At 47.5% G+C, this 22,911-nt stretch overlaps 1 protein-coding gene across 2 annotated transcripts in view; it reads left to right on the top strand.

Moving 5' to 3' along the window:
* tbk1 (TANK-binding kinase 1) overlaps positions 1–22,911 on the top strand; it is a 138,036-nt gene that overhangs the window by 26,760 nt on the left and 88,365 nt on the right. For both annotated transcript variants that reach the window (XM_055911768.1, XM_055911767.1), the window contains 4 exons: positions 4,583–4,764; positions 6,094–6,254; positions 9,032–9,142; positions 10,006–10,185. In XM_055911768.1, the coding sequence (XP_055767743.1) occupies positions 4,583–4,764; positions 6,094–6,254; positions 9,032–9,142; positions 10,006–10,185 (634 nt within the window). The remainder of the gene's footprint in view (positions 1–4,582; positions 4,765–6,093; positions 6,255–9,031; positions 9,143–10,005; positions 10,186–22,911) is intronic.

The raw sequence follows: 22,911 nt of genomic DNA, 5'->3' as shown, positions 1-22,911 counted from the left end.
GTAACGCTGCTCTGTGTGTTGAGGTGGTAATGACTAACGCTGCTCTGTGTTGAGGTGGTAATGACTGTAACGCTGCTCTGTGTGTTGAGGTGGTAATGACTAACGCTGCTCTGTGTTGAGGTGGTAATGACTAACGCTGCTCTGTGTGTTGAGGTGGTAATAACTGTAACACTGCTCTGTGTTGAGGTGGTAATGACTGTAACGCTGCTCTGTGTGTTGAGGTGGTAATGACTGTAACGCTGCTCTGTGTGTTGAGGTGGTAATGACTGTAACGCTGCTCTGTGTGTTGAGGTGGTAATGACTGTAACACTGCTCTGTGTTGAGGTGGTAATGACTGTAACGCTGCTCTGTGTGTTGAGGTGGTAATGACTGTAACGCTGCTCTGTGTGTTGAGGTGGTAATGACTGTAACACTGCTCTGTGTTGAGGTGGTAATGACTGTAACGCTGCTCTGTGTGTTGAGGTGGTAATGACTGTAACGCTGCTCTGTGTGTTGAGGTGGTAATAACTGTAACGCTGCTCTGTGTTGAGGTGGTAATGACTGTAACGCTGCTCTGTGTGTTGAGGTGGTAATGACTAACGCTGCTCTGTGTTGAGGTGGTAATGACTGTAACGCTGCTCTGTGTTGAGGTGGTAATGACTAACGCTGCTCTGTGTTGAGGTGGTAATGACTGTAACGCTGCTCTGTGTGTTGAGGTGGTAATGACTAACGCTGCTCTGTGTTGAGGTGGTAATGACTGTAACACTGCTCTGTGTGTTGAGGTGGTAATGACTAACGCTGCTCTGTGCTGAGGTGGTAATGACTGTAACGCTGCTCTGTGTGTTGAGGTGGTAATGACTGTAACGCTGCTCTGTGTTGAGGTGGTAATGACTAACGCTGCTCTGTGTGTTGAGGTGTTAATGACTGTAACACTGCTCTGTGTTGAGGTGGTAATGACTGTAACACTGCTCTGTGTGTTGAGGTGGTAATGACTGTAACGCTGCTCTGTGTGTTGAGGTGGTAATGACTGTAACGCTGCTCTGTGTTGAGGTGGTAATGACTAACGCTGTGTGTTGAGGTGGTAATGACTGTAACACTGCTCTGTGTGTTGAGGTGGTAATGACTGTAACGCTGCTCTGTGTTGAGGTGGTAATGACTGTAACACTGCTCTGTGTTGAGGTGGTAATGACTAACGCTGCTCTGTGTGTTGAGGTGGTAATGACTGTAACGCTGCTCTGTGTGTTGAGGTGGTAATGACTAACGCTGCTCTGTGTGTTGAGGTGGTAATGACTAACACTGCTCTGTGTTGAGGTGGTAATGACTAACGCTGCTCTGTGTGTTGAGGTGGTAATGACTGTAACGCTGCTCTGGGTGTTGAGGTGGTAATGACTGTAACGCTGCTCTGTGTTGAGGTGGTAATGACTGTAACGCTGCTCTGTGTGTTGAGGTGGTAATGACTAACGCTGCTCTGTGTTGAGGTGGTAATGACTGTAACGCTGCTCTGTGTGTTGAGGTGGTAATGACTAACGCTGCTCTGTGTTGAGGTGGTAATGACTAACGCTGCTCTGTGTTGAGGTGGTAATGACTGTAACGCTGCTCTGTGTGTTGAGGTGGTAATGACTAACGCTGCTCTGTGTTGAGGTGGTAATGACTGTAACACTGCTCTGTGTGTTGAGGTGGTAATGACTAACGCTGCTCTGTGCTGAGGTGGTAATGACTGTAACGCTGCTCTGTGTGTTGAGGTGGTAATGACTGTAACACTGCTCTGTGTGTTGAGGTGGTAATGACTGTAACACTGCTCTGTGTGTTGAGGTGGTAATGACTAACGCTGCTCTGTGTGTTGAGGTGTTAATGACTGTAACGCTGCTCTGTGTGTTGAGGTGGTAATGACTAACGCTGCTCTGTGTGTTGAGGTGGTAATGACTAACGCTGCTCTGTGTTGAGGTGGTAATGACTGTAACGCTGCTCTGTGTTGAGGTGGTAATGACTGTAACGCTGCTCTGTGCGTTGAGGTGGTAATGACTGTAACACTGCTCTGTGTGTTGAGGTGGTAATGACTAACGCTGCTCTGTGTGTTGAGGTGGTAATGACTGTAACGCTGCTCTGTGTGTTGAGGTGGTAATGACTAACGCTGCTCTGTGTTGAGGTGGTAATGACTGTAACGCTGCTCTGTGTTGAGGTGGTAATGACTGTAACGCTGCTCTGTGTGTTGAGGTGGTAATGACTGTAACGCTGCTCTGTGTTGAGTTGGTAATGACTAACGCTGCTCTGTGTGTTGAGGTGGTAATGACTGTAACGCTGCTCTGTGTTGAGGTGGTAATGACTGTAACGCTGCTCTGTGTGTTGAGGTGGTAATGACTGTAACGCTGCTCTGTGTGTTGAGGTGGTAATGACTGTAACGCTGCTCTGTGTTGAGGTGGTAATGACTGTAACGCTGCTCTGTGTTGAGGTGGTAATGACTGTAACGCTGCTCTGTGTGTTGAGGTGGTAATGACTGTAACGCTGCTCTGTGTGTTGAGGTGGTAATGACTGTGACGCTGCTCTGCGTTGAGGTGGTAATGACTGTAACGCTGCTCTGTGTTGAGGTGGTAATGACTGTAACGCTGCTCTGTGTTGAGGTGGTAATGACTAACGCTGCTCTGTGTTGAGGTGGTAATGACTGTAACGCTGCTCTGTGTGTTGAGGTGGTAATGACTAACGCTGCTCTGTTTTGAGGTGGTAATGACTGTAACGCTGCTCTGTGTTGAGGTGGTAATGACTAACGCTGCTCTGTGTTGAGGTGGTAATGACTGTAACGCTGCTCTGTGTGTTGAGGTGGTAATGACTGTAACGCTGCTCTGTGTGTTGAGGTGGTAATGACTAACGCTGCTCTGTGTGTTGAGGTGTTAATGACTGTAACGCTGCTCTGTGTGTTGAGGTGGTAATGACTAACGCTGCTCTGTGTGTTGAGGTGGTAATGACTAACGCTGCTCTGTGTTGAGGTGGTAATGACTGTAACGCTGCTCTGTGTTGAGGTGGTAATGACTGTAACGCTGCTCTGTGCGTTGAGGTGGTAATGACTGTAACACTGCTCTGTGTGTTGAGGTGGTAATGACTAACGCTGCTCTGTGTGTTGAGGTGGTAATGACTGTAACGCTGCTCTGTGTGTTGAGGTGGTAATGACTAACGCTGCTCTGTGTTGAGGTGGTAATGACTGTAACGCTGCTCTGTGTTGAGGTGGTAATGACTGTAACGCTGCTCTGTGTGTTGAGGTGGTAATGACTGTAACGCTGCTCTGTGTTGAGGTGGTAATGACTAACGCTGCTCTGTGTGTTGAGGTGGTAATGACTGTAACGCTGCTCTGTGTTGAGGTGGTAATGACTGTAACGCTGCTCTGTGTTGAGGTGGTAATGACTGTAACGCTGCTCTGTGTGTTGAGGTGGTAATGACTGTAACGCTGCTCTGTGTGTTGAGGTGGTAATGACTGTGACGCTGCTCTGCGTTGAGGTGGTAATGACTGTAACGCTGCTCTGTGTTGAGGTGGTAATGACTGTAACGCTGCTCTGTGTTGAGGTGGTAATGACTAACGCTGCTCTGTGTTGAGGTGGTAATGACTGTAACGCTGCTCTGTGTGTTGAGGTGGTAATGACTGTAACGATGCTCTGTGCGTTGAGGTGGTAATGACTGTAACGCTGCTCTGTGTTGAGGTGGTAATGACTAACGCTGCTCTGTGTGTTGTGGTAATGACTGTAACGCTGCTCTGTGTGTTGAGGTGGTAATGACTGTAACGCTGCTCTGTGTGTTGAGGTGGTAATGACTGTAACGCTGCCCTGTGTGTTGAGGTGGTAATGACTGTAACGCTGCTCTGTGTTGAGGTGGTAATGACTGTAACGCTGCTCTGCGTTGAGGTGGTAATGACTGTAACACTGCTCTGTGTGTTGAGGTGGTAATGACTGTAACGCTGCTCTGTGTTGAGGTGGTAATGACTGTAACGCTGCTCTGTGTGTTGAGGTGGTAATAACTGTAACGCTGCTCTGTGTTGAGGTGGTAATGACTAACGCTGCTCTGTGTGTTGAGGTGGTAATGACTGTAACGCTGCCCTGTGTTGAGGTGGTAATGACTAACGCTGCTCTGTGTGTTGAGGTGGTAATGACTAACGCTGCTCTGTGCGTTGAGGTGGTAATGACTGTAACGCTGCTCTGCGTTGAGGTGGTAATGACTGTAACGCTGCTCTGTGTTGAGGTGGTAATGACTAACGCTGCTCTGTGTGTTGAGGTGGTAATGACTGTAACGCTGCTCTGTGTGTTGAGGTGGTAATGACTAACGCTGCTCTGTGTTGAGGTGGTAATGACTGTAACGCTGCTCTGTGTTGAGGTGGTAATGACTGTAACGCTGCTCTGTGTGTTGAGGTGGTAATGACTGTAACGCTGCTCTGTGTGTTGAGGTGGTAATGACTGTAACGCTGCTCTGTGTTGAGGTGGTAATGACTGTAACGCTGCTCTGTGTGTTGAGGTGGTAATGACTGTAACGCTGCTCTGTGTGTTGAGGTGGTAATGACTGTAACGCTGCTCTGTGTGTTGAGGTAGTAATATGACTGTAATTAACCTGTCCTGTATATTTACAGTTGCCGGTATGAACCATCTCAGAGAGTACGGTATCGTCCACCGTGACATCAAACCAGGCAACATCATGCGTGTCATCGGCGACGACGGGAGGTCTGTCTATAAGCTGACGGACTTCGGAGCAGCCAGAGAACTAGAGGACGACGAGCAGTTTGTCTCTCTTTACGGCACTGAGGAGTATCTGGTGAGTCTGCTGACCTCCGACCTCTACCTGCCGTTTTGACCTCTCACCTACAATAGGACACTTTACTCATCTAAAGGAATAATCTTCTATGGACTCAACATGATGTGTGTTTCTCTCTGTGTTTCTCTCCGTGTGTCTCTCTGTGTGTCTCTCTCTGTGTGTCTCTCTCTGTGTGTCTCTCTCTGTGTGTCTCTCTCTGTGTGTTTCTCTCTGTGTGTGTCTCTGTGTGTCTCTGTGTGTCTCTGTGTGTCTCTGTGTGTTCCTCTGTGTGTCTCTCTCTGTGTGTGTCTCTCTGTGTGTCTCTCTCTGTGTGTCTCTCTGTGTGTGTCTCTCTGTGTGTTTCTTTCTCTTTCTCTCTGTCTCTCTGTGTGTGTCTCTCTGTGTGTTTCTCTCTGTGTGTGTTTCTCTCTGTGTGTGTCTCTCTCTGTGTGTGTCTCTCTCTGTGTGTGTCTCTCTCTGTGTGTGTCTCTCTCTGTGTGTGTCTCTCTCTGTGTGTGTCTCTCTCTGTGTGTGTCTCTCTCTGTGTGTGTCTCTCTCTGTGTGTGTCTCTCTCTGTGTGTGTCTCTCTCTGTGTGTGTCTCTCTCTGTGTGTGTCTCTCTCTGTGTGTGTCTCTCTCTGTGTGTGTCTCTCTCTGTGTGTGTCTCTCTCTGTGTGTGTCTCTCTCTGTGTGTGTCTCTCTCTGTGTGTGTCTCTCTCTGTGTGTGTCTCTCTCTCTCTGTGTCTCTCTCTCTCTGTGTCTCTCTCTCTCTGTGTCTCTCTCTCTCTGTGTCTCTTTCTGTGTGTCTCTCTGTGTGTCTCTGTGTGTTTGTCTCTCTGTGTGTCTCTGTGTGTTTGTCTCTCTGTGTGTCTCTCTGTGTGTTTCTCTGTGTGTTTGTCTCTGTGTGTCTCTCTGTGTGTCTCTCTGTGTGTCTCTCTGTGTGTCTCTCTGTGTGTCTCTCTGTGTGTCTCTCTCTCTGTGTCTCTCTCTCTGTGTGTCTATCTCTCTCTCTCTCTGTGTCTCTCTCTGTGTCTCTCTCTGTGTCTCTCTCTGTGTGTCTCTCTCTGTGTGTCTCTCTCTGTGTGTCTCTCTCTGTGTGTGTTTCTCTGTGTGTCTCTCTGTGTGTCTCTGTGTGTCTCTCTCTGTGTGTGTGTCTCTCTGTGTGTCTCTCTGTGTGTTTCTATCTCTGTGTGTCTCTGTGTGTCTCTCTGTGTCTCTGTGTGTCTCTCTGTGTGTCTCTCTGTGTGTCTCTCTGTGTGTGTGTCTCTCTGTGTGTCTCTCTGTGTGTGTGTCTCTCTGTGTGTCTCTCTGTGTGTCTCTCTGTGTGTGTGTCTCTCTGTGTGTCTAACAGCACCCTGACATGTATGAGCGTGCAGTACTGAGGAAAGAGCACCAGAAGAAGTATGGTGCGACGGTTGACCTGTGGAGCATCGGAGTCACCTTCTTCCACGCTGCCACCGGGTCACTCCCCTTCAGACCCTTCGAAGGACCACGCAGGAACAAGGAAGTCATGTAAGAACTACATCCTGTTGAGCTAGGGTGGTCTACAAACAACATCCTAGTGGTCTAGTGGTCTTCTGTACTGGCCTGAATGCTGTCTGAATGTACTGGCCTGAATGCTGTCTGAATGTACTGGCCTGAATGCTGTCTGAATGTACTGGCCTGAATGCTTTCTGAATGTACTGGCCTGAATGCTGTCTGAATGTACTGGCCTGAATGCTGTCTGAATGTACTGGCCTGAATGCTGTCTGAATGTACTGGCCCGAATGCTTTCTGAATGTACTGGCCTGAATGCTGTCTGAATGTACTGGCCTGAATGCTGTCTGAATGTACTGGCCTGAATGCTGTCTGAATGTACTGGCCTGAATGCTGTCTGAATGTACTGGCCTGAATGCTGTCTGATTGTACTGGCCTGAATGCTGTCTGAATGTGCTGGCCTGAATGCTGTCTGAATGTACTGGCCTGAATGCTGTCTGAATGTACTGGCCTGAATGCTGTCTGAATGTACTGGCCTGAATGCTGTCTGAATGTACTGGCCTGAATGCTGTCTGAATGTACTGGCCTGAATGCTGTCTGAATGTACTGGCCTGAATGCTGTCTGAATGTACTGGCCTGAATGCTGTCTGAATGTACTGGCCTGAATGCTGTCTGAATGTACTGGCCTGAATGCTGTCTGAATGTACTGGCCTGGATGCTGTCTGAATGTACTGGCCTGGATGCTGTCTGAATGTACTGGCCTGAATGCTGTCTGAATGTACTGGCCTGAATACTGTCTGAATGTACTGGCCTGAATGTACTGGCCTGAATACTGTCTGAATGTACTGGCCTGAATGCTGTCTGAATGTACTGGCCTGAATGTACTGGCCTGAATGCTGTCTGAATGTACTGGCCTGAATGTACTGGCCTGAATGCTGTCTGAATGTACTGGCCTGAATGCTGTCTGAATGTACTGGCCTGAATGCTGTCTGAATGTACTGGCCTGAATGCTGTCTGAATGTACTGGCCTGAATGCTGCCTGAATGTACTGGCCTGAATGCTGTCTGAATGTACTGGCCTGAATGCTGTCTGAATGTACTGGCCTGAATGCTGTCTGAATGTATTGGCCTGAATGTACTGGCCTGAATGCTGTCTGAATGTACTGGCCTGAATGCTGTCTGAATGTACTGGCCTGAATGCTGTCTGAATGTACTGGCCTGAATGCTGTCTGAATGTACTGGCCTGAATACTGTCTGAATGTACTGGCCTGAATGCTGTCTGAATGTACTGGCCTGAATGTACTGGCCTGAATGTACTGGCCTGGATGCTGTCTGAATGTACTGGCCTGAATGCTGTCTGAATGTACTGGCCTGAATACTGTCTGAATGTACTGGCCTGAATGCTGTCTGAATGTACTGGCCTGAATGCTGTCTGAATGTACTGGCCTGAATGCTATCTGAATGTACTGGCCTGAATGCTGTCTGAATGTACTGGCCTGAATGCTGTCTGAATGTACTGGCCTGAATGCTGTCTGAATGTACTGGCCTGAATACTGTCTGAATGTACTGGCCTGAATGCTGCCTGAATGTACTGGCCTGAATGCTGTCTGAATGTACTGGCCTGAATGTACTGGCCTGAATGCTGTCTGAATGTACTGGCCTGAATGCTGTCTGAATGTACTGGCCTGAATGCTGTCTGAATGTACTGGCCTGAATACTGTCTGAATGCTGTCTGAATGCTGTCTGAATGTACTGGCCTGAATACTGTCTGAATGCTGTCTGAATGCTGTCTGAATGTACTGGCCTGAATACTGTCTGAATGCTGTCTGAATGCTGTCTGAATGCTGTCTGAATGCTGTCTGAATGCTGTCTGAATGCTGTCTGAATGCTGTCTGAATGTACTGGCCTGAATACTGTCTGAATGTACTGGCCTGAATACTGTCTGAATGTACTGGCCTGAATGCTGTCTGAATGTACTGGCCTGAATGCTGTCTGAATGTACTGGCCTGGATGCTGTCTGAATGTACTGGCCTGAATGTACTGGCCTGAATGCTGTCTGAATGTACTGGCCTGAATACTGTCTGAATGTACTGGCCTGAATGTACTGGCCTGAATGCTGTCTGAATGTACTGGCCTGGATGCTGTCTGAATGTACTGGCCTTAAAGCTGTCTGAATGTACTGGCCTGAATGCTGTCTGAATGTACTGGCCTGAATGTACTGGCCTGAATGCTGTCTTCTCTACTGGCCTGAATGCTGTCTGAATGTACTGGCCTGGATGCTGTCTGAATGTACTGGCCTGAATGCTGTCTGAATGTACTGGCCTGAATGCTGTCTGAATGTACTGGCCTGAATGCTGTCTGAATGTACTGGCCTGAATACTGTCTGAATGTACTGGCCTGAATGCTGTCTGAATGTACTGGCCTGAATGTACTGGCCTGAATGCTGTCTGAATGTACTGGACTGAATGCTGTCTGAATGCTGTCTGAATGTACTGGCCTGAATGCTGTCTGAATGTACTGGCTTGGATGCTGTCTGAATGTACTGGCCTGAATGCTGTCTGAATGTACTGGCTTGGATGCTGTCTGAATGTACTGTACATAGCTACCGCTGCAGCAGGGTTTCAGATCAGTGCTGTTTCAGGACCTCTTTCCTCTGGACACCTGTCCTGTCCAATAAAGCACAAATAGGAGACGAGTGGCTCCTGGAAGTCCGTTGGACAGGTGTGACAGGTGTGACAGCATCTGTAAAGTGAGATGTTTGTCTCGGTGACTGAAGGTGATGTGTAGTGACGTTGTTGTCCTGTCTCCCATCAGGTATAAAATCATCACAGAGAAGCCGTCAGGAACCGTCTCAGGGCAGCAGAAGTTTGAGAACGGGAAGATCGAGTGGAGCACCGAGATGCCTGTCTCCTGCAACCTGTCCAAGTACGTACTCTAGTCTACCCCCTGACCTCTACCCCCTGACCTCTACCCCCTGACCTCTACCCCCTGGCCTCTACCCCCTGACCTCTACCCCCTGACCTCTACCCCCTGGCCTCTACCCCCTGGCCTCTACCCCCTGGCCTCTACCCCCTGGCCTCTACCCCCTGTCCTCTACCCCCTGTCTCCTGCAACCTGTCCAAGTACGTACTCTAGTCTACCCCCTGACCTCTACCCCCTGACCTCTACCCCCTGACCTCTACCCCCTGACCTCTACCCCCTGGCCTCTACCCCCTGACCTCTACCCCCTGACCTCTACCCCCTGACCTCTACCCCCTGTCCTCTACCCCCTGACCTCTACCCCCTGGCCTCTACCCCCTGGCCTCTACCCCCTGGCCTCTACCCCCTGACCTCTACCCCCTGACCTCTACCCCCTGGCCTCTACCCCCTGACCTCTACCCCCTGTCTCCTGCAACCTGTCCAAGTACATACTCTAGTCTACCCCCTGACCTCTACCCCCTGACCTCTACCCCCTGGCCTCTAACCCCTGGCCTCTACCCCCTGACCTCTACCCCCTGATCTCTACCCCCTGGCCTCTACCCCCTGACCTCTAACCCCTGACCTCTACCCCCTGGCCTCTACCCCCTGTCTACTGCAGCTCCTCCAAATAGGTCCTCTGGTCCATTAAACTATTAAATAACCTGACCTCTAACCCCTGACCTCTAACCCCTGACCTCTACCCCCTGGCCTCTACCCCCTGGCCTCTACCCCCTGTCTACTGCAGATCCTCCAAATAGGTCCTCTGGTCCATTAAACTAGTAAATAACCTGACCTCTAACCCCTGACCTCTAACCCCTGACCTCCTCCAGGGGCCTCCAGAGCCTGCTGACCCCAGTCCTAGCCAACATCTTGGAGGCTGACCAGGAGAAGTGTTGGGGCTTTGACCAGTTCTTTGCTGAGACCAGTGATATCCTGCATCGTACCGTAGTGTTGGTCTTCAGTCTACAGCAGGCCACTCTCCACTACATCTACATCCACCAGTACAATACGTGAGTCTCCACTACAGATACATCCACCAGTACAATACGTGAGTCTCCACTACAGATACATCCACCAGTACAATACGTGAGTCTCCACTACAGATACAATACGCGAGTCTCCACTACATCTACATCCACCGGTACAATACGTGAGTCTCCACTACAGATACAATACGTGAGTCTCCACCACAGATACATCCACCGGTACAATACGTGAGTCTCTACTACATCCACCGGTACAATACGTGAGTCTCCACTACATCTACATCCACCGGTACAATACGTGAGTCTCCACTACAGATACATCCACCGGTACAATACGTCAGTCTCCACTACATCTACATCCACCGGTACAATACGTGAGTCTCCACTACATCTACATCCACCAGTACAATATGTGAGTCTCCACTACATCTACATCCACCAGTACAATACGTGAGTCTCCACTACATCTACATCCACCAGTACAATACGTGAGTCTCCACTACATCTACATCCACCAGTACAATACGTGAGTCTCCACTACATCTACATCCACCAGTACAATACGTGAGTCTCCACTACAGATACATCCACCAGTACAATACGTGAGTCTCCACTACATCTACATCCACCAGTACAATACGTAAGTCTCCACTACATCCACCAGTACAATGCGTGAGTCTCCACTACAGATACATCCACCAGTACAATACGTGAGTCTCCACTACATCCACCGGTACAATACGTGAGTCTCCACTACAGATACATCCACCAGTACAATATGTGAGTCTCCACTACAGATACATCCACCAGTACAATACGTGAGTCTCCACTACAGATACATCCACCGGTACAATACGTGAGTCTCCACTACAGATACATCCACCGGTACAATACGTGAGTCTCCACTACAGATACATCCACCGGTACAATACGTGAGTCTCCACTACAGATACATCCACCGGTACAATACGTGAGTCTCCACTACAGATACATCCACCGGTACAATACGTGAGTCTCCACTACATCTACATCCACCGGTACAATACGTGAGTCTCCACTACATCTACATCCACCGGTACAATACGTGAGTCTCCACTACATCTACATCCACCGGTACAATACGTGAGTCTCCACTACAACTACATCCACCGGTACAATACGTGAGTCTCCACTACAGATACATCCACCGGTACAATACGTGAGTCTCCACTACATCTACATCCACCGGTACAATACGTGAGTCTCCACTACATCTACATCCACCGGTACAATACGTGAGTCTCCACTACATCTACATCCACCGGTACAATACAAGAGTCTCCACCACAGATACATCCACCGGTACAATACGTGAGTCTCCACTACATCTACATCCACCGGTACAATACGTGAGTCTCCACCACAGATACATCCACCAGTACAATACGTGAGTCTCCACCACAGATACATCCACCAGTACAATACGTGAGTCTCCACTACATCTACATCCACCGGTACAATACGTGAGTCTCCACCACAGATACATCCACCAGTACAATACGTGAGTCTCCACTACAGATACATCCACCAGTACAATACGTGAGTCTCCACCACAGATACATCCACCAGTACAATACGTGAGTCTCTACTACAGTTACAATACGTGAGTCTCCACTACATCTACATCCACCAGTACAATACGTGAGTCTCCACTACAGATACATCCACCGGTACAATACGTGAGTCTCCACTACATCTATATCCACCGGTACAATACGTGAGTCTCCACTACATCTACATCCACCGGTACAATACGTGAGTCTCCACTACATCTACATCCACCAGTACAATACGTGAGTCTCCACTACATCTACATCCACCAGTACAATACGTGAGTCTCCACCACAGATACATCCACCAGTACAATACGTGAGTCTCTACTACAGATACAATACGTGAGTCTCCACTACATCTACATCCACCAGTACAATACGTGAGTCTCCACTACATCTACATCCACCGGTACAATACATGAGTCTCCACTACATCTACATCCACCGGTACAATACGTGAGTCTCCACTACATCTACATCCACCGGTACAATACGTGAGTCTCCACTACATCTACATCCACCGGTACAATACGTGAGTCTCCACTACATCTACATCCACCGGTACAATACGTGAGTCTCCACTACATCCACCAGTACAATACGTGAGTCTCCACTACATCTACATCCACCGGTACAATACGTGAGTCTCCACTTCATCTATATCCACCAGTACAATACGTGAGTCTCCACTACATCTACATCCACCGGTACAATACGTGAGTCTCCACTACATCTACATCCACCAGTACAATAGGTGAGTCTCCACTACATCTACATCCACCGGTACAATACGTGAGTCTCCACTACAGATACATCCACCAGTACAATACGTGAGTCTCCACTACATCTACATCCACCAGTACAATACGTGAGTCTCCACTACATCTACAACCACCGGTACAATACTTGAGTCTCCACTACATCCACCAGTACAATACATGAGTCTCCACTACATCTACATCCACCGGTACAATACGTGAGTCTCCACTACATCTACATCCACCGGTACAATACGTGAGTCTCCACTACATCTACATCCACCGGTACAATACGTGAGTCTCCACTACATCCACCAGTACAATACGTGAGTCTCCACTACATCTACATCCACCAGTACAATACGTGAGTCTCCACTACATCCACCAGTACAATACGTGAGTCTCCACTACAGATACAATACGTGAGTCTCCACCACAGATACATCCACCGGTACAATACGTGAGTCTCTACTACATCCACCGGTACAATACGTGAGTCTCCACTACATCTACATCCACCGGTACAATACGTGAGTCTCCACTACAGATACATCCACCGGTACAATACGTCAGTCTCCACTACATCTACATCCACCGGTACAATACGTGAGTCTCCACTACATCTACATCCACCAGTACAATATGTGAGTCTCCACTACATCTACATCCACCAGTACAATACGTGAGTCTCCACTACATCTACATCCACCAGTACAATACGTGAGTCTCCACTACATCTACATCCACCAGTACAATACGTGAGTCTCCACTACATCTACATCCACCAGTACAATACGTGAGTCTCCACTACAGATACATCCACCAGTACAATACGTGAGTCTCCACTACATCTACATCCACCAGTACAATACGTAAGTCTCCACTACATCCACCAGTACAATGCGTGAGTCTCCACTACAGATACATCCACCAGTACAATACGTGAGTCTCCACTACATCCACCGGTACAATACGTGAGTCTCCACTACAGATACATCCACCAGTACAATATGTGAGTCTCCACTACAGATACATCCACCAGTACAATACGTGAGTCTCCACTACAGATACATCCACCGGTACAATACGTGAGTCTCCACTACAGATACATCCACCGGTACAATACGTGAGTCTCCACTACAGATACATCCACCGGTACAATACGTGAGTCTCCACTACAGATACATCCACCGGTACAATACGTGAGTCTCCACTACAGATACATCCACCGGTACAATACGTGAGTCTCCACTACATCTACATCCACCGGTACAATACGTGAGTCTCCACTACATCTACATCCACCGGTACAATACGTGAGTCTCCACTACATCTACATCCACCGGTACAATACGTGAGTCTCCACTACATCTACATCCACCGGTACAATACGTGAGTCTCCACTACAGATACATCCACCGGTACAATACGTGAGTCTCCACTACAGATACATCCACCGGTACAATACGTCAGTCTCCACTACATCTACATCCACCGGTACAATACGTGAGTCTCCACTACATCTACATCCACCAGTACAATATGTGAGTCTCCACTACATCTACATCCACCAGTACAATACGTGAGTCTCCACTACATCTACATCCACCAGTACAATACGTGAGTCTCCACTACATCTACATCCACCAGTACAATACGTGAGTCTCCACTACATCTACATCCACCAGTACAATACGTGAGTCTCCACTACAGATACATCCACCAGTACAATACGTGAGTCTCCACTACATCTACATCCACCAGTACAATACGTAAGTCTCCACTACATCCACCAGTACAATGCGTGAGTCTCCACTACAGATACATCCACCAGTACAATACGTGAGTCTCCACTACATCCACCGGTACAATACGTGAGTCTCCACTACAGATACATCCACCAGTACAATATGTGAGTCTCCACTACAGATACATCCACCAGTACAATACGTGAGTCTCCACTACAGATACATCCACCGGTACAATACGTGAGTCTCCACTACAGATACATCCACCGGTACAATACGTGAGTCTCCACTACAGATACATCCACCGGTACAATACGTGAGTCTCCACTACAGATACATCCACCGGTACAATACGTGAGTCTCCACTACAGATACATCCACCGGTACAATACGTGAGTCTCCACTACATCTACATCCACCGGTACAATACGTGAGTCTCCACTACATCTACATCCACCGGTACAATACGTGAGTCTCCACTACATCTACATCCACCGGTACAATACGTGAGTCTCCACTACATCTACATCCACCGGTACAATACGTGAGTCTCCACTACAGATACATCCACCGGTACAATACGTGAGTCTCCACTACATCTACATCCACCGGTACAATACGTGAGTCTCCACTACATCTACATCCACCGGTACAATACGTGAGTCTCCACTACATCTACATCCACCAGTACAATACAAGAGTCTCCACCACAGATACATCCACCGGTACAATACGTGAGTCTCCACTACATCTACATCCACCGGTACAATACGTGAGTCTCCACCACAGATACATCCACCAGTACAATACGTGAGTCTCCACCACAGATACATCCACCAGTACAATACGTGAGTCTCCACTACATCTACATCCACCGGTACAATACGTGAGTCTCCACCACAGATACATCCACCAGTACAATACGTGAGTCTCCACTACAGATACATCCACCAGTACAATACGTGAGTCTCCACCACAGATACATCCACCAGTACAATACGTGAGTCTCTACTACAGTTACAATACGTGAGTCTCCACTACATCTACATCCACCAGTACAATACGTGAGTCTCCACTACAGATACATCCACCGGTACAATACGTGAGTCTCCACTACATCTATATCCACCGGTACAATACGTGAGTCTCCACTACATCTACATCCACCGGTACAATACGTGAGTCTCCACTACATCTACATCCACCAGTACAATACGTGAGTCTCCACTACATCTACATCCACCAGTACAATACGTGAGTCTCCACCACAGATACATCCACCAGTACAATACGTGAGTCTCTACTACAGATACAATACGTGAGTCTCCACTACATCTACATCCACCAGTACAATACGTGAGTCTCCACTACATCTACATCCACCGGTACAATACATGAGTCTCCACTACATCTACATCCACCGGTACAATACGTGAGTCTCCACTACATCTACATCCACCGGTACAATACGTGAGTCTCCACTACATCTACATCCACCGGTACAATACGTGAGTCTCCACTACATCTACATCCACCGGTACAATACGTGAGTCTCCACTACATCCACCAGTACAATACGTGAGTCTCCACTACATCTACATCCACCGGTACAATACGTGAGTCTCCACTTCATCTATATCCACCAGTACAATACGTGAGTCTCCACTACATCTACATCCACCGGTACAATACGTGAGTCTCCACTACATCTACATCCACCAGTACAATAGGTGAGTCTCCACTACATCTACATCCACCGGTACAATACGTGAGTCTCCACTACAGATACATCCACCAGTACAATACGTGAGTCTCCACTACATCTACATCCACCAGTACAATACGTGAGTCTCCACTACATCTACATCCACCGGTACAATACGTGAGTCTCCACTACATCCACCAGTACAATACGTGAGTCTCCACTACATCTACATCCACCAGTACAATACGTGAGTCTCCACTACATCCACCAGTACAATACGTGAGTCTCCACTACATCTACATCCACCAGTACAATACGTCAGTCTCCACTACATCCACCGGTACAATACGTGAGTCTCCACTACAGATACATCCACCAGTACAATACGTGAGTCTCCACTACAGATACATCCACCAGTACAATACGTGAGTCTCCACTACAGATACATCCACCAGTACAATACGTGAGTCTCCACTACATCTACATCCACCAGTACAATACGTGAGTCTCCACTACATCTACATCCACCGGTACAATACGTGAGTCTCCACTACAGATACATCCACCGGTACAATACGTGAGTCTCCACTACAGATACATCCACCGGTACAATACGTGAGTCTCCACTACATCTACATCCACCGGTACAATACGTGAGTCTCCACCACAGATACATCCACCAGTACAATACGTGAGTCTCTACTACAGATACAATACGTGAGTCTCCACTACATCTACATCCACCAGTACAATACGTGAGTCTCCACTACAGATACATCCACCGGTACAATACGTGAGTCTCCACTACATCTACATCCACCGGTACAATACGTGAGTCTCCACCACAGATACATCCACCAGTACAATATGTGAGTCTCCACTACATCTACATCCACCGGTACAATACGTGAGTCTCCCCTACATCTACATCCACCAGTACAATACGTGAGTCTCCACTACATCTACATCCACCAGTACAATACGTGAGTCTCCACTACATCTACATCCACCAGTACAATACGTGAGTCTCCACTACAGATACATCCACCAGTACAATAGGTGAATCTCCACTACAGATACAATACGTGAGTCTCCCCTACATCTACATCCACCAGTACAATACGTAAGTCTCCACTACATCTACATCCACCAGTACAATACGTGAGTCTCCACTACATCCACCAGTACAATACGTGAGTCTCCACTACATCTACATCCACCAGTACAATACGTGAGTCTCCACTACATCTACATCCACCAGTACAATACGTGAGTCTCCACCACAGATACATCCACCAGTACAATACGTAAGTCTCCACTACATCTACATCCACCGGTACAATACGTGAGTCTCCACTACAGATACATCCACCAGTACAATACGTGAGTCTCCACTACAGATACAATACGTGAGTCTCCACTACAGATACATCCACCAGTACAATACGTGAGTCTCCACTACAGATACAATACGTGAGTCTCCACTACATCTACATCCACCAGTACAATACGTGAGTCTCCACCACAGATACATCCACCAGTACAATACGTGAGTCTCCACCACAGATACATCCACCAGTACAATACGTGAGTCTCCACTACAGATACATCCACCAGTGCAATACGTGAGTCTCCACCACAGATACATCCACCAGTACAATACGTGAGTCTCCACCACAGATACATCCACCAGTACAATACGTGAGTCTCCACTACAGATAAAATACGTGATTCTCCACCACAGATACATCCACCAGTACAATACGTGAGTCTCCACTACAGATACAATACGTGAGTCTCCACTACAGATACATCCACCAGTACAATACTTGAGTCTCCACTACAGATACATCCACCGGTACAATACGTGAGTCTCCACTACATATACAATACTTGAGTCTCCACTACAGATACATCCACCAGTACAATACTTGAGTCTCCACCACAGATACATCCACCAGTACAATACTTGAGTCTCCACCACAGATACATCCACCAGTACAATACGTGAGTCTCCACTACAGATACAATACGTGAGTCTCCACTACAGATACATCCACCAGTACAATACTTGAGTCTCCACTACAGATACATCCACCGGTACAATACGTGAGTCTCCACTACATATACAATACTTGAGTCTCCACTACAGATACATCCACCGGTACAATACGTGAGTCTCCACCACAGATACATCCACCAGTACAATGCGTGAGTCTCCACTACAGATACATCCACCAGTACAATACGTGAGTCTCCACTACATCTACATCCACCGGTACAATACGTGAGTCTCCACCACAGATACATCCACCAGTACAATGCGTGAGTCTCCACTACAGATACATCCACCAGTACAATACGTGAGTCTCCACTACATCTACATCCACCGGTACAATACGTGAGTCTCCACCACAGATACATCCACCGGTACAATACGTGAGTCTCCACTACATCCACCAGTACAATACGTGAGTCTCCACCACAGATACATCCACCAGTACAATGCGTGAGTCTCCACTACAGATACATCCACCAGTACAATACGTGAGTCTCCACTACATCTACATCCACCGGTACAATACGTGAGTCTCCACCACAGATACAGCCACCAGTACAATACGTGAGTCTCCACTACAGATACATCCACCGGTACAATACGTGAGTCTCCACTACATCTACATCACCGGTACAATACATGAGTCTCCACTACAGATACAATACGTGAGTCTCCACCACAGATACATCCACCGGTACAATACGTGAGTCTCCACTACATCCACCGGTACAATACGTGAGTCTCCACTACATCCACCGGTACAATACGTGAGTCTCCACTACAGATACATCCACCGGTACAATATGTGAGTCTCCACTACATCCACCAGTACAATACGTGAGTCTCCACTACATCTACATCCACCGGTACAATACGTGAGTCTCCACTACATCTACATCCACCAGTACAATACGTGAGTCTCCACTACATCTACATCCACCGGTACAATACGTGAGTCTCCACTACATCTACATCCACCGGTACAATACGTGAGTCTCCACCACAAATACATCCACCAGTACAATACGTGAGTCTCTACTACAGATACAATACGTGAGTCTCCACTACATCTACATCCACCAGTACAATACGTGAGTCTCCACTACATCTACATCCACCGGTACAATACGTGAGTCTCCACTACATCTACATCCACCAGTACAATACGTGAGTCTCCACTACATCTACATCCACCGGTACAATACGTGAGTCTCCACTACAGATACATCCACCAGTACAATACGTGAGTCTCCACTACATCTACATCCACCAGTACAATACGTGAGTCTCCACTACATCTACATCCACCGGTACAATACGTGAGTCTCCACTACATCCACCAGTACAATACGTGAGTCTCCACTACATCCACCAGTACAATACGTGAGTCTCCACTACATCTACATCCACCAGTACAATACGTGAGTCTCCACCACAGATACATCCACCAGTACAATACGTGAGTCTCCACTACATCTACATCCACCGGTACAATACGTGAGTCTCCACTACATCTACATCCACCGGTACAATACGTGAGTCTCCACTACATCTACATCCACCAGTACAATACGTGAGTCTCCACTACATCCACCAGTACAATACGTGAGTCTCCACTACATCTACATCCACCAGTACAATACGTGAGTCTCCACTACATCCACCAGTACAATACGTGAGTCTCCACTACATCTACATCCACCGGTACAATACGTGAGTCTCCACTACATCTACATCCACCAGTACAATACGTGAGTCTCCACTACAGATACAATACGTGAGTCTCCACTACATCTACATCCACCGGTACAATACGTGAGTCTCCCCTACTTCTACATCCACCAGTACAATACGTGAGTCTCCACTACATCTACATCCACCAGTACAATACGTGAGTCTCCACTACATCTACATCCACCAGTACAATACGTGAGTCTCCACTACAGATACATCCACCAGTACAATACGTGAATCTCCACTACAGATACAATACGTGAGTCTCCCCTACATCTACATCCACCAGTACAATACGTAAGTCTCCACTACATCTACATCCACCAGTACAATACGTGAGTCTCCACTACATCCACCAGTACAATACGTGAGTCTCCACTACATCTACATCCACCAGTACAATACGTGAGTCTCCACCACAGATACATCCACCAGTACAATACGTAAGTCTCCACTACATCTACATCCACCGGTACAATACGTGAGTCTCCACTACAGATACATCCACCAGTACAATACGTGAGTCTCCACTACAGATACAATACGTGAGTCTCCACTACAGAAACATCCACCAGTACAATACGTGAGTCTCCACTACAGATACAATACGTGAGTCTCCACTACATCTACATCCACCAGTACAATACGTGAGTCTCCACCACAGATACATCCACCAGTACAATACGTGAGTCTCCACCACAGATACATCCACCAGTACAATACGTGAGTCTCCACTACAGATAAAATACGTGATTCTCCACCACAGATACATCCACCAGTACAATACGTGAGTCTCCACTACAGATACAATACGTGAGTCTCCACTACAGATACATCCACCAGTACAATACTTGAGTCTCCACTACAGATACATCCACCGGTACAATACGTGAGTCTCCACTACATATACAATACTTGAGTCTCCACTACAGATACATCCACCAGTACAATACTTGAGTCTCCACCACAGATACATCCACCAGTACAATACTTGAGTCTCCACCACAGATACATCCACCAGTACAATACGTGAGTCTCCACTACAGATACAATACGTGAGTCTCCACTACAGATACATCCACCAGTACAATACTTGAGTCTCCACTACAGATACATCCACCGGTACAATACGTGAGTCTCCACTACATATACAATACTTGAGTCTCCACTACAGATACATCCACCGGTACAATACAAGAGTCTCCACCACAGATACATCCACCAGTACAATGCGTGAGTCTCCACTACAGATACATCCACCAGTACAATACGTGAGTCTCCACTACATCTACATCCACCGGTACAATACGTGAGTCTCCACCACAGATACATCCACCAGTACAATGCGTGAGTCTCCACTACAGATACATCCACCAGTACAATACGTGAGTCTCCACTACATCTACATCCACCGGTACAATACATGAGTCTCCACCACAGATACATCCACCGGTACAATACGTGAGTCTCCACTACATCCACCAGTACAATACGTGAGTCTCCACCACAGATACATCCACCAGTACAATGCGTGAGTCTCCACTACAGATACATCCACCAGTACAATACGTGAGTCTCCACTACATCTACATCCACCGGTACAATACGTGAGTCTCCACCACAGATACATCCACCAGTACAATACGTGAGTCTCCACTACAGATACATCCACCGGTACAATACGTGAGTCTCCACTACATCTACATCACCGGTACAATACATGAGTCTCCACTACAGATACAATACGTGAGTCTCCACCACAGATACATCCACCGGTACAATACGTGAGTCTCCACTACATCCACCGGTACAATACGTGAGTCTCCACTACATCCACCGGTACAATACGTGAGTCTCCACTACAGATACATCCACCGGTACAATATGTGAGTCTCCACTACATCCACCAGTACAATACGTGAGTCTCCACTACATCTACATCCACCGGTACAATACGTGAGTCTCCACTACAGATACAATACGTGAGTCTCCACCACAGATACATCCACCAGTACAATACGTGAGTCTCCACTACAGATACAATACGTGAGTCTCCACTACAGATACATCCACCAGTACAATACTTGAGTCTCCACTACAGATACATCCACCGGTACAATACGTGAGTCTCCACCACAGATACATCCACCAGTACAATACGTGAGTCTCCACTACAGATACATCCACCAGTACAATACGTGAGTCTCTACTACAGATACAATACGTGAGTCTCCACTACATCTACATCCACCGGTACAATACGTGAGTCTCCACTACAGATACATCCACCGGTACAATACGTGAGTTTCCACTACATCTACATCCACCAGTACAATACGTGGGTCTCCACTACATCTACATCCACCAGTACAATACGTGAGTCTCCACCACAGATACATCCACCAGTACAATACGTGAGTCTCCACTACATCTACATCCACCAGTACAATACGTGAGTCTCCACTACATCTACATCCACCAGTACAATACGTGAGTCTCCACTACATCCACCAGTACAATACGTGAGTCTTCACTACAAATACATCCACCGGTACAATACGTGAGTCTCCACTACAGATACATCCACCGGTACAATACGTGAGTCTCCACTACAGATACATCCACCGGTACAATACGTGAGTCTCCACTACAGATACATCCACCAGTACAATACGTGAGTCTCCACTACATCTACATCCACCGGTACAATACGTGAGTCTCCACTACAGATACATCCACCGGTACAATACGTGAGTCTCCACTACATCTACATCCACTACAGATACAATACGTGAGTCTCCACTACATCTACATCCACCAGTACAATACGTGAGTCTCCACTACAGATACAATACGTGAGTCTCCACTACATCCACCAGTACAATACGTGAGTCTCCACTACATCTACATCCACCAGTACAATACGTGAGTCTCCACTACATCTACATCCACCAGTACAATACGTGAGTCTCCACTACATCTACATCCACCAGTACACTACGTGAGTCTCCACTACATCCACCGGTACAATACGTGAGTCTCCACTACATCTACATCCACCAGTACAATACGTGAGTCTCCACCACAGATACATCCACCAGTACAATACGTAAGTCTCCACTACATCTACATCCACCGGTACAATACGTGAGTC

The sequence above is a fragment of the Salvelinus fontinalis genome, unplaced genomic scaffold, assembly GCF_029448725.1.
Source record: "Salvelinus fontinalis isolate EN_2023a unplaced genomic scaffold, ASM2944872v1 scaffold_0092, whole genome shotgun sequence".
Lineage (NCBI taxonomy): Eukaryota > Metazoa > Chordata > Actinopteri > Salmoniformes > Salmonidae > Salvelinus > Salvelinus fontinalis.
The sequence above is the reverse complement of the archived record's forward strand: the minus strand, read 5'-3'. Positions and strand labels throughout refer to the sequence as shown.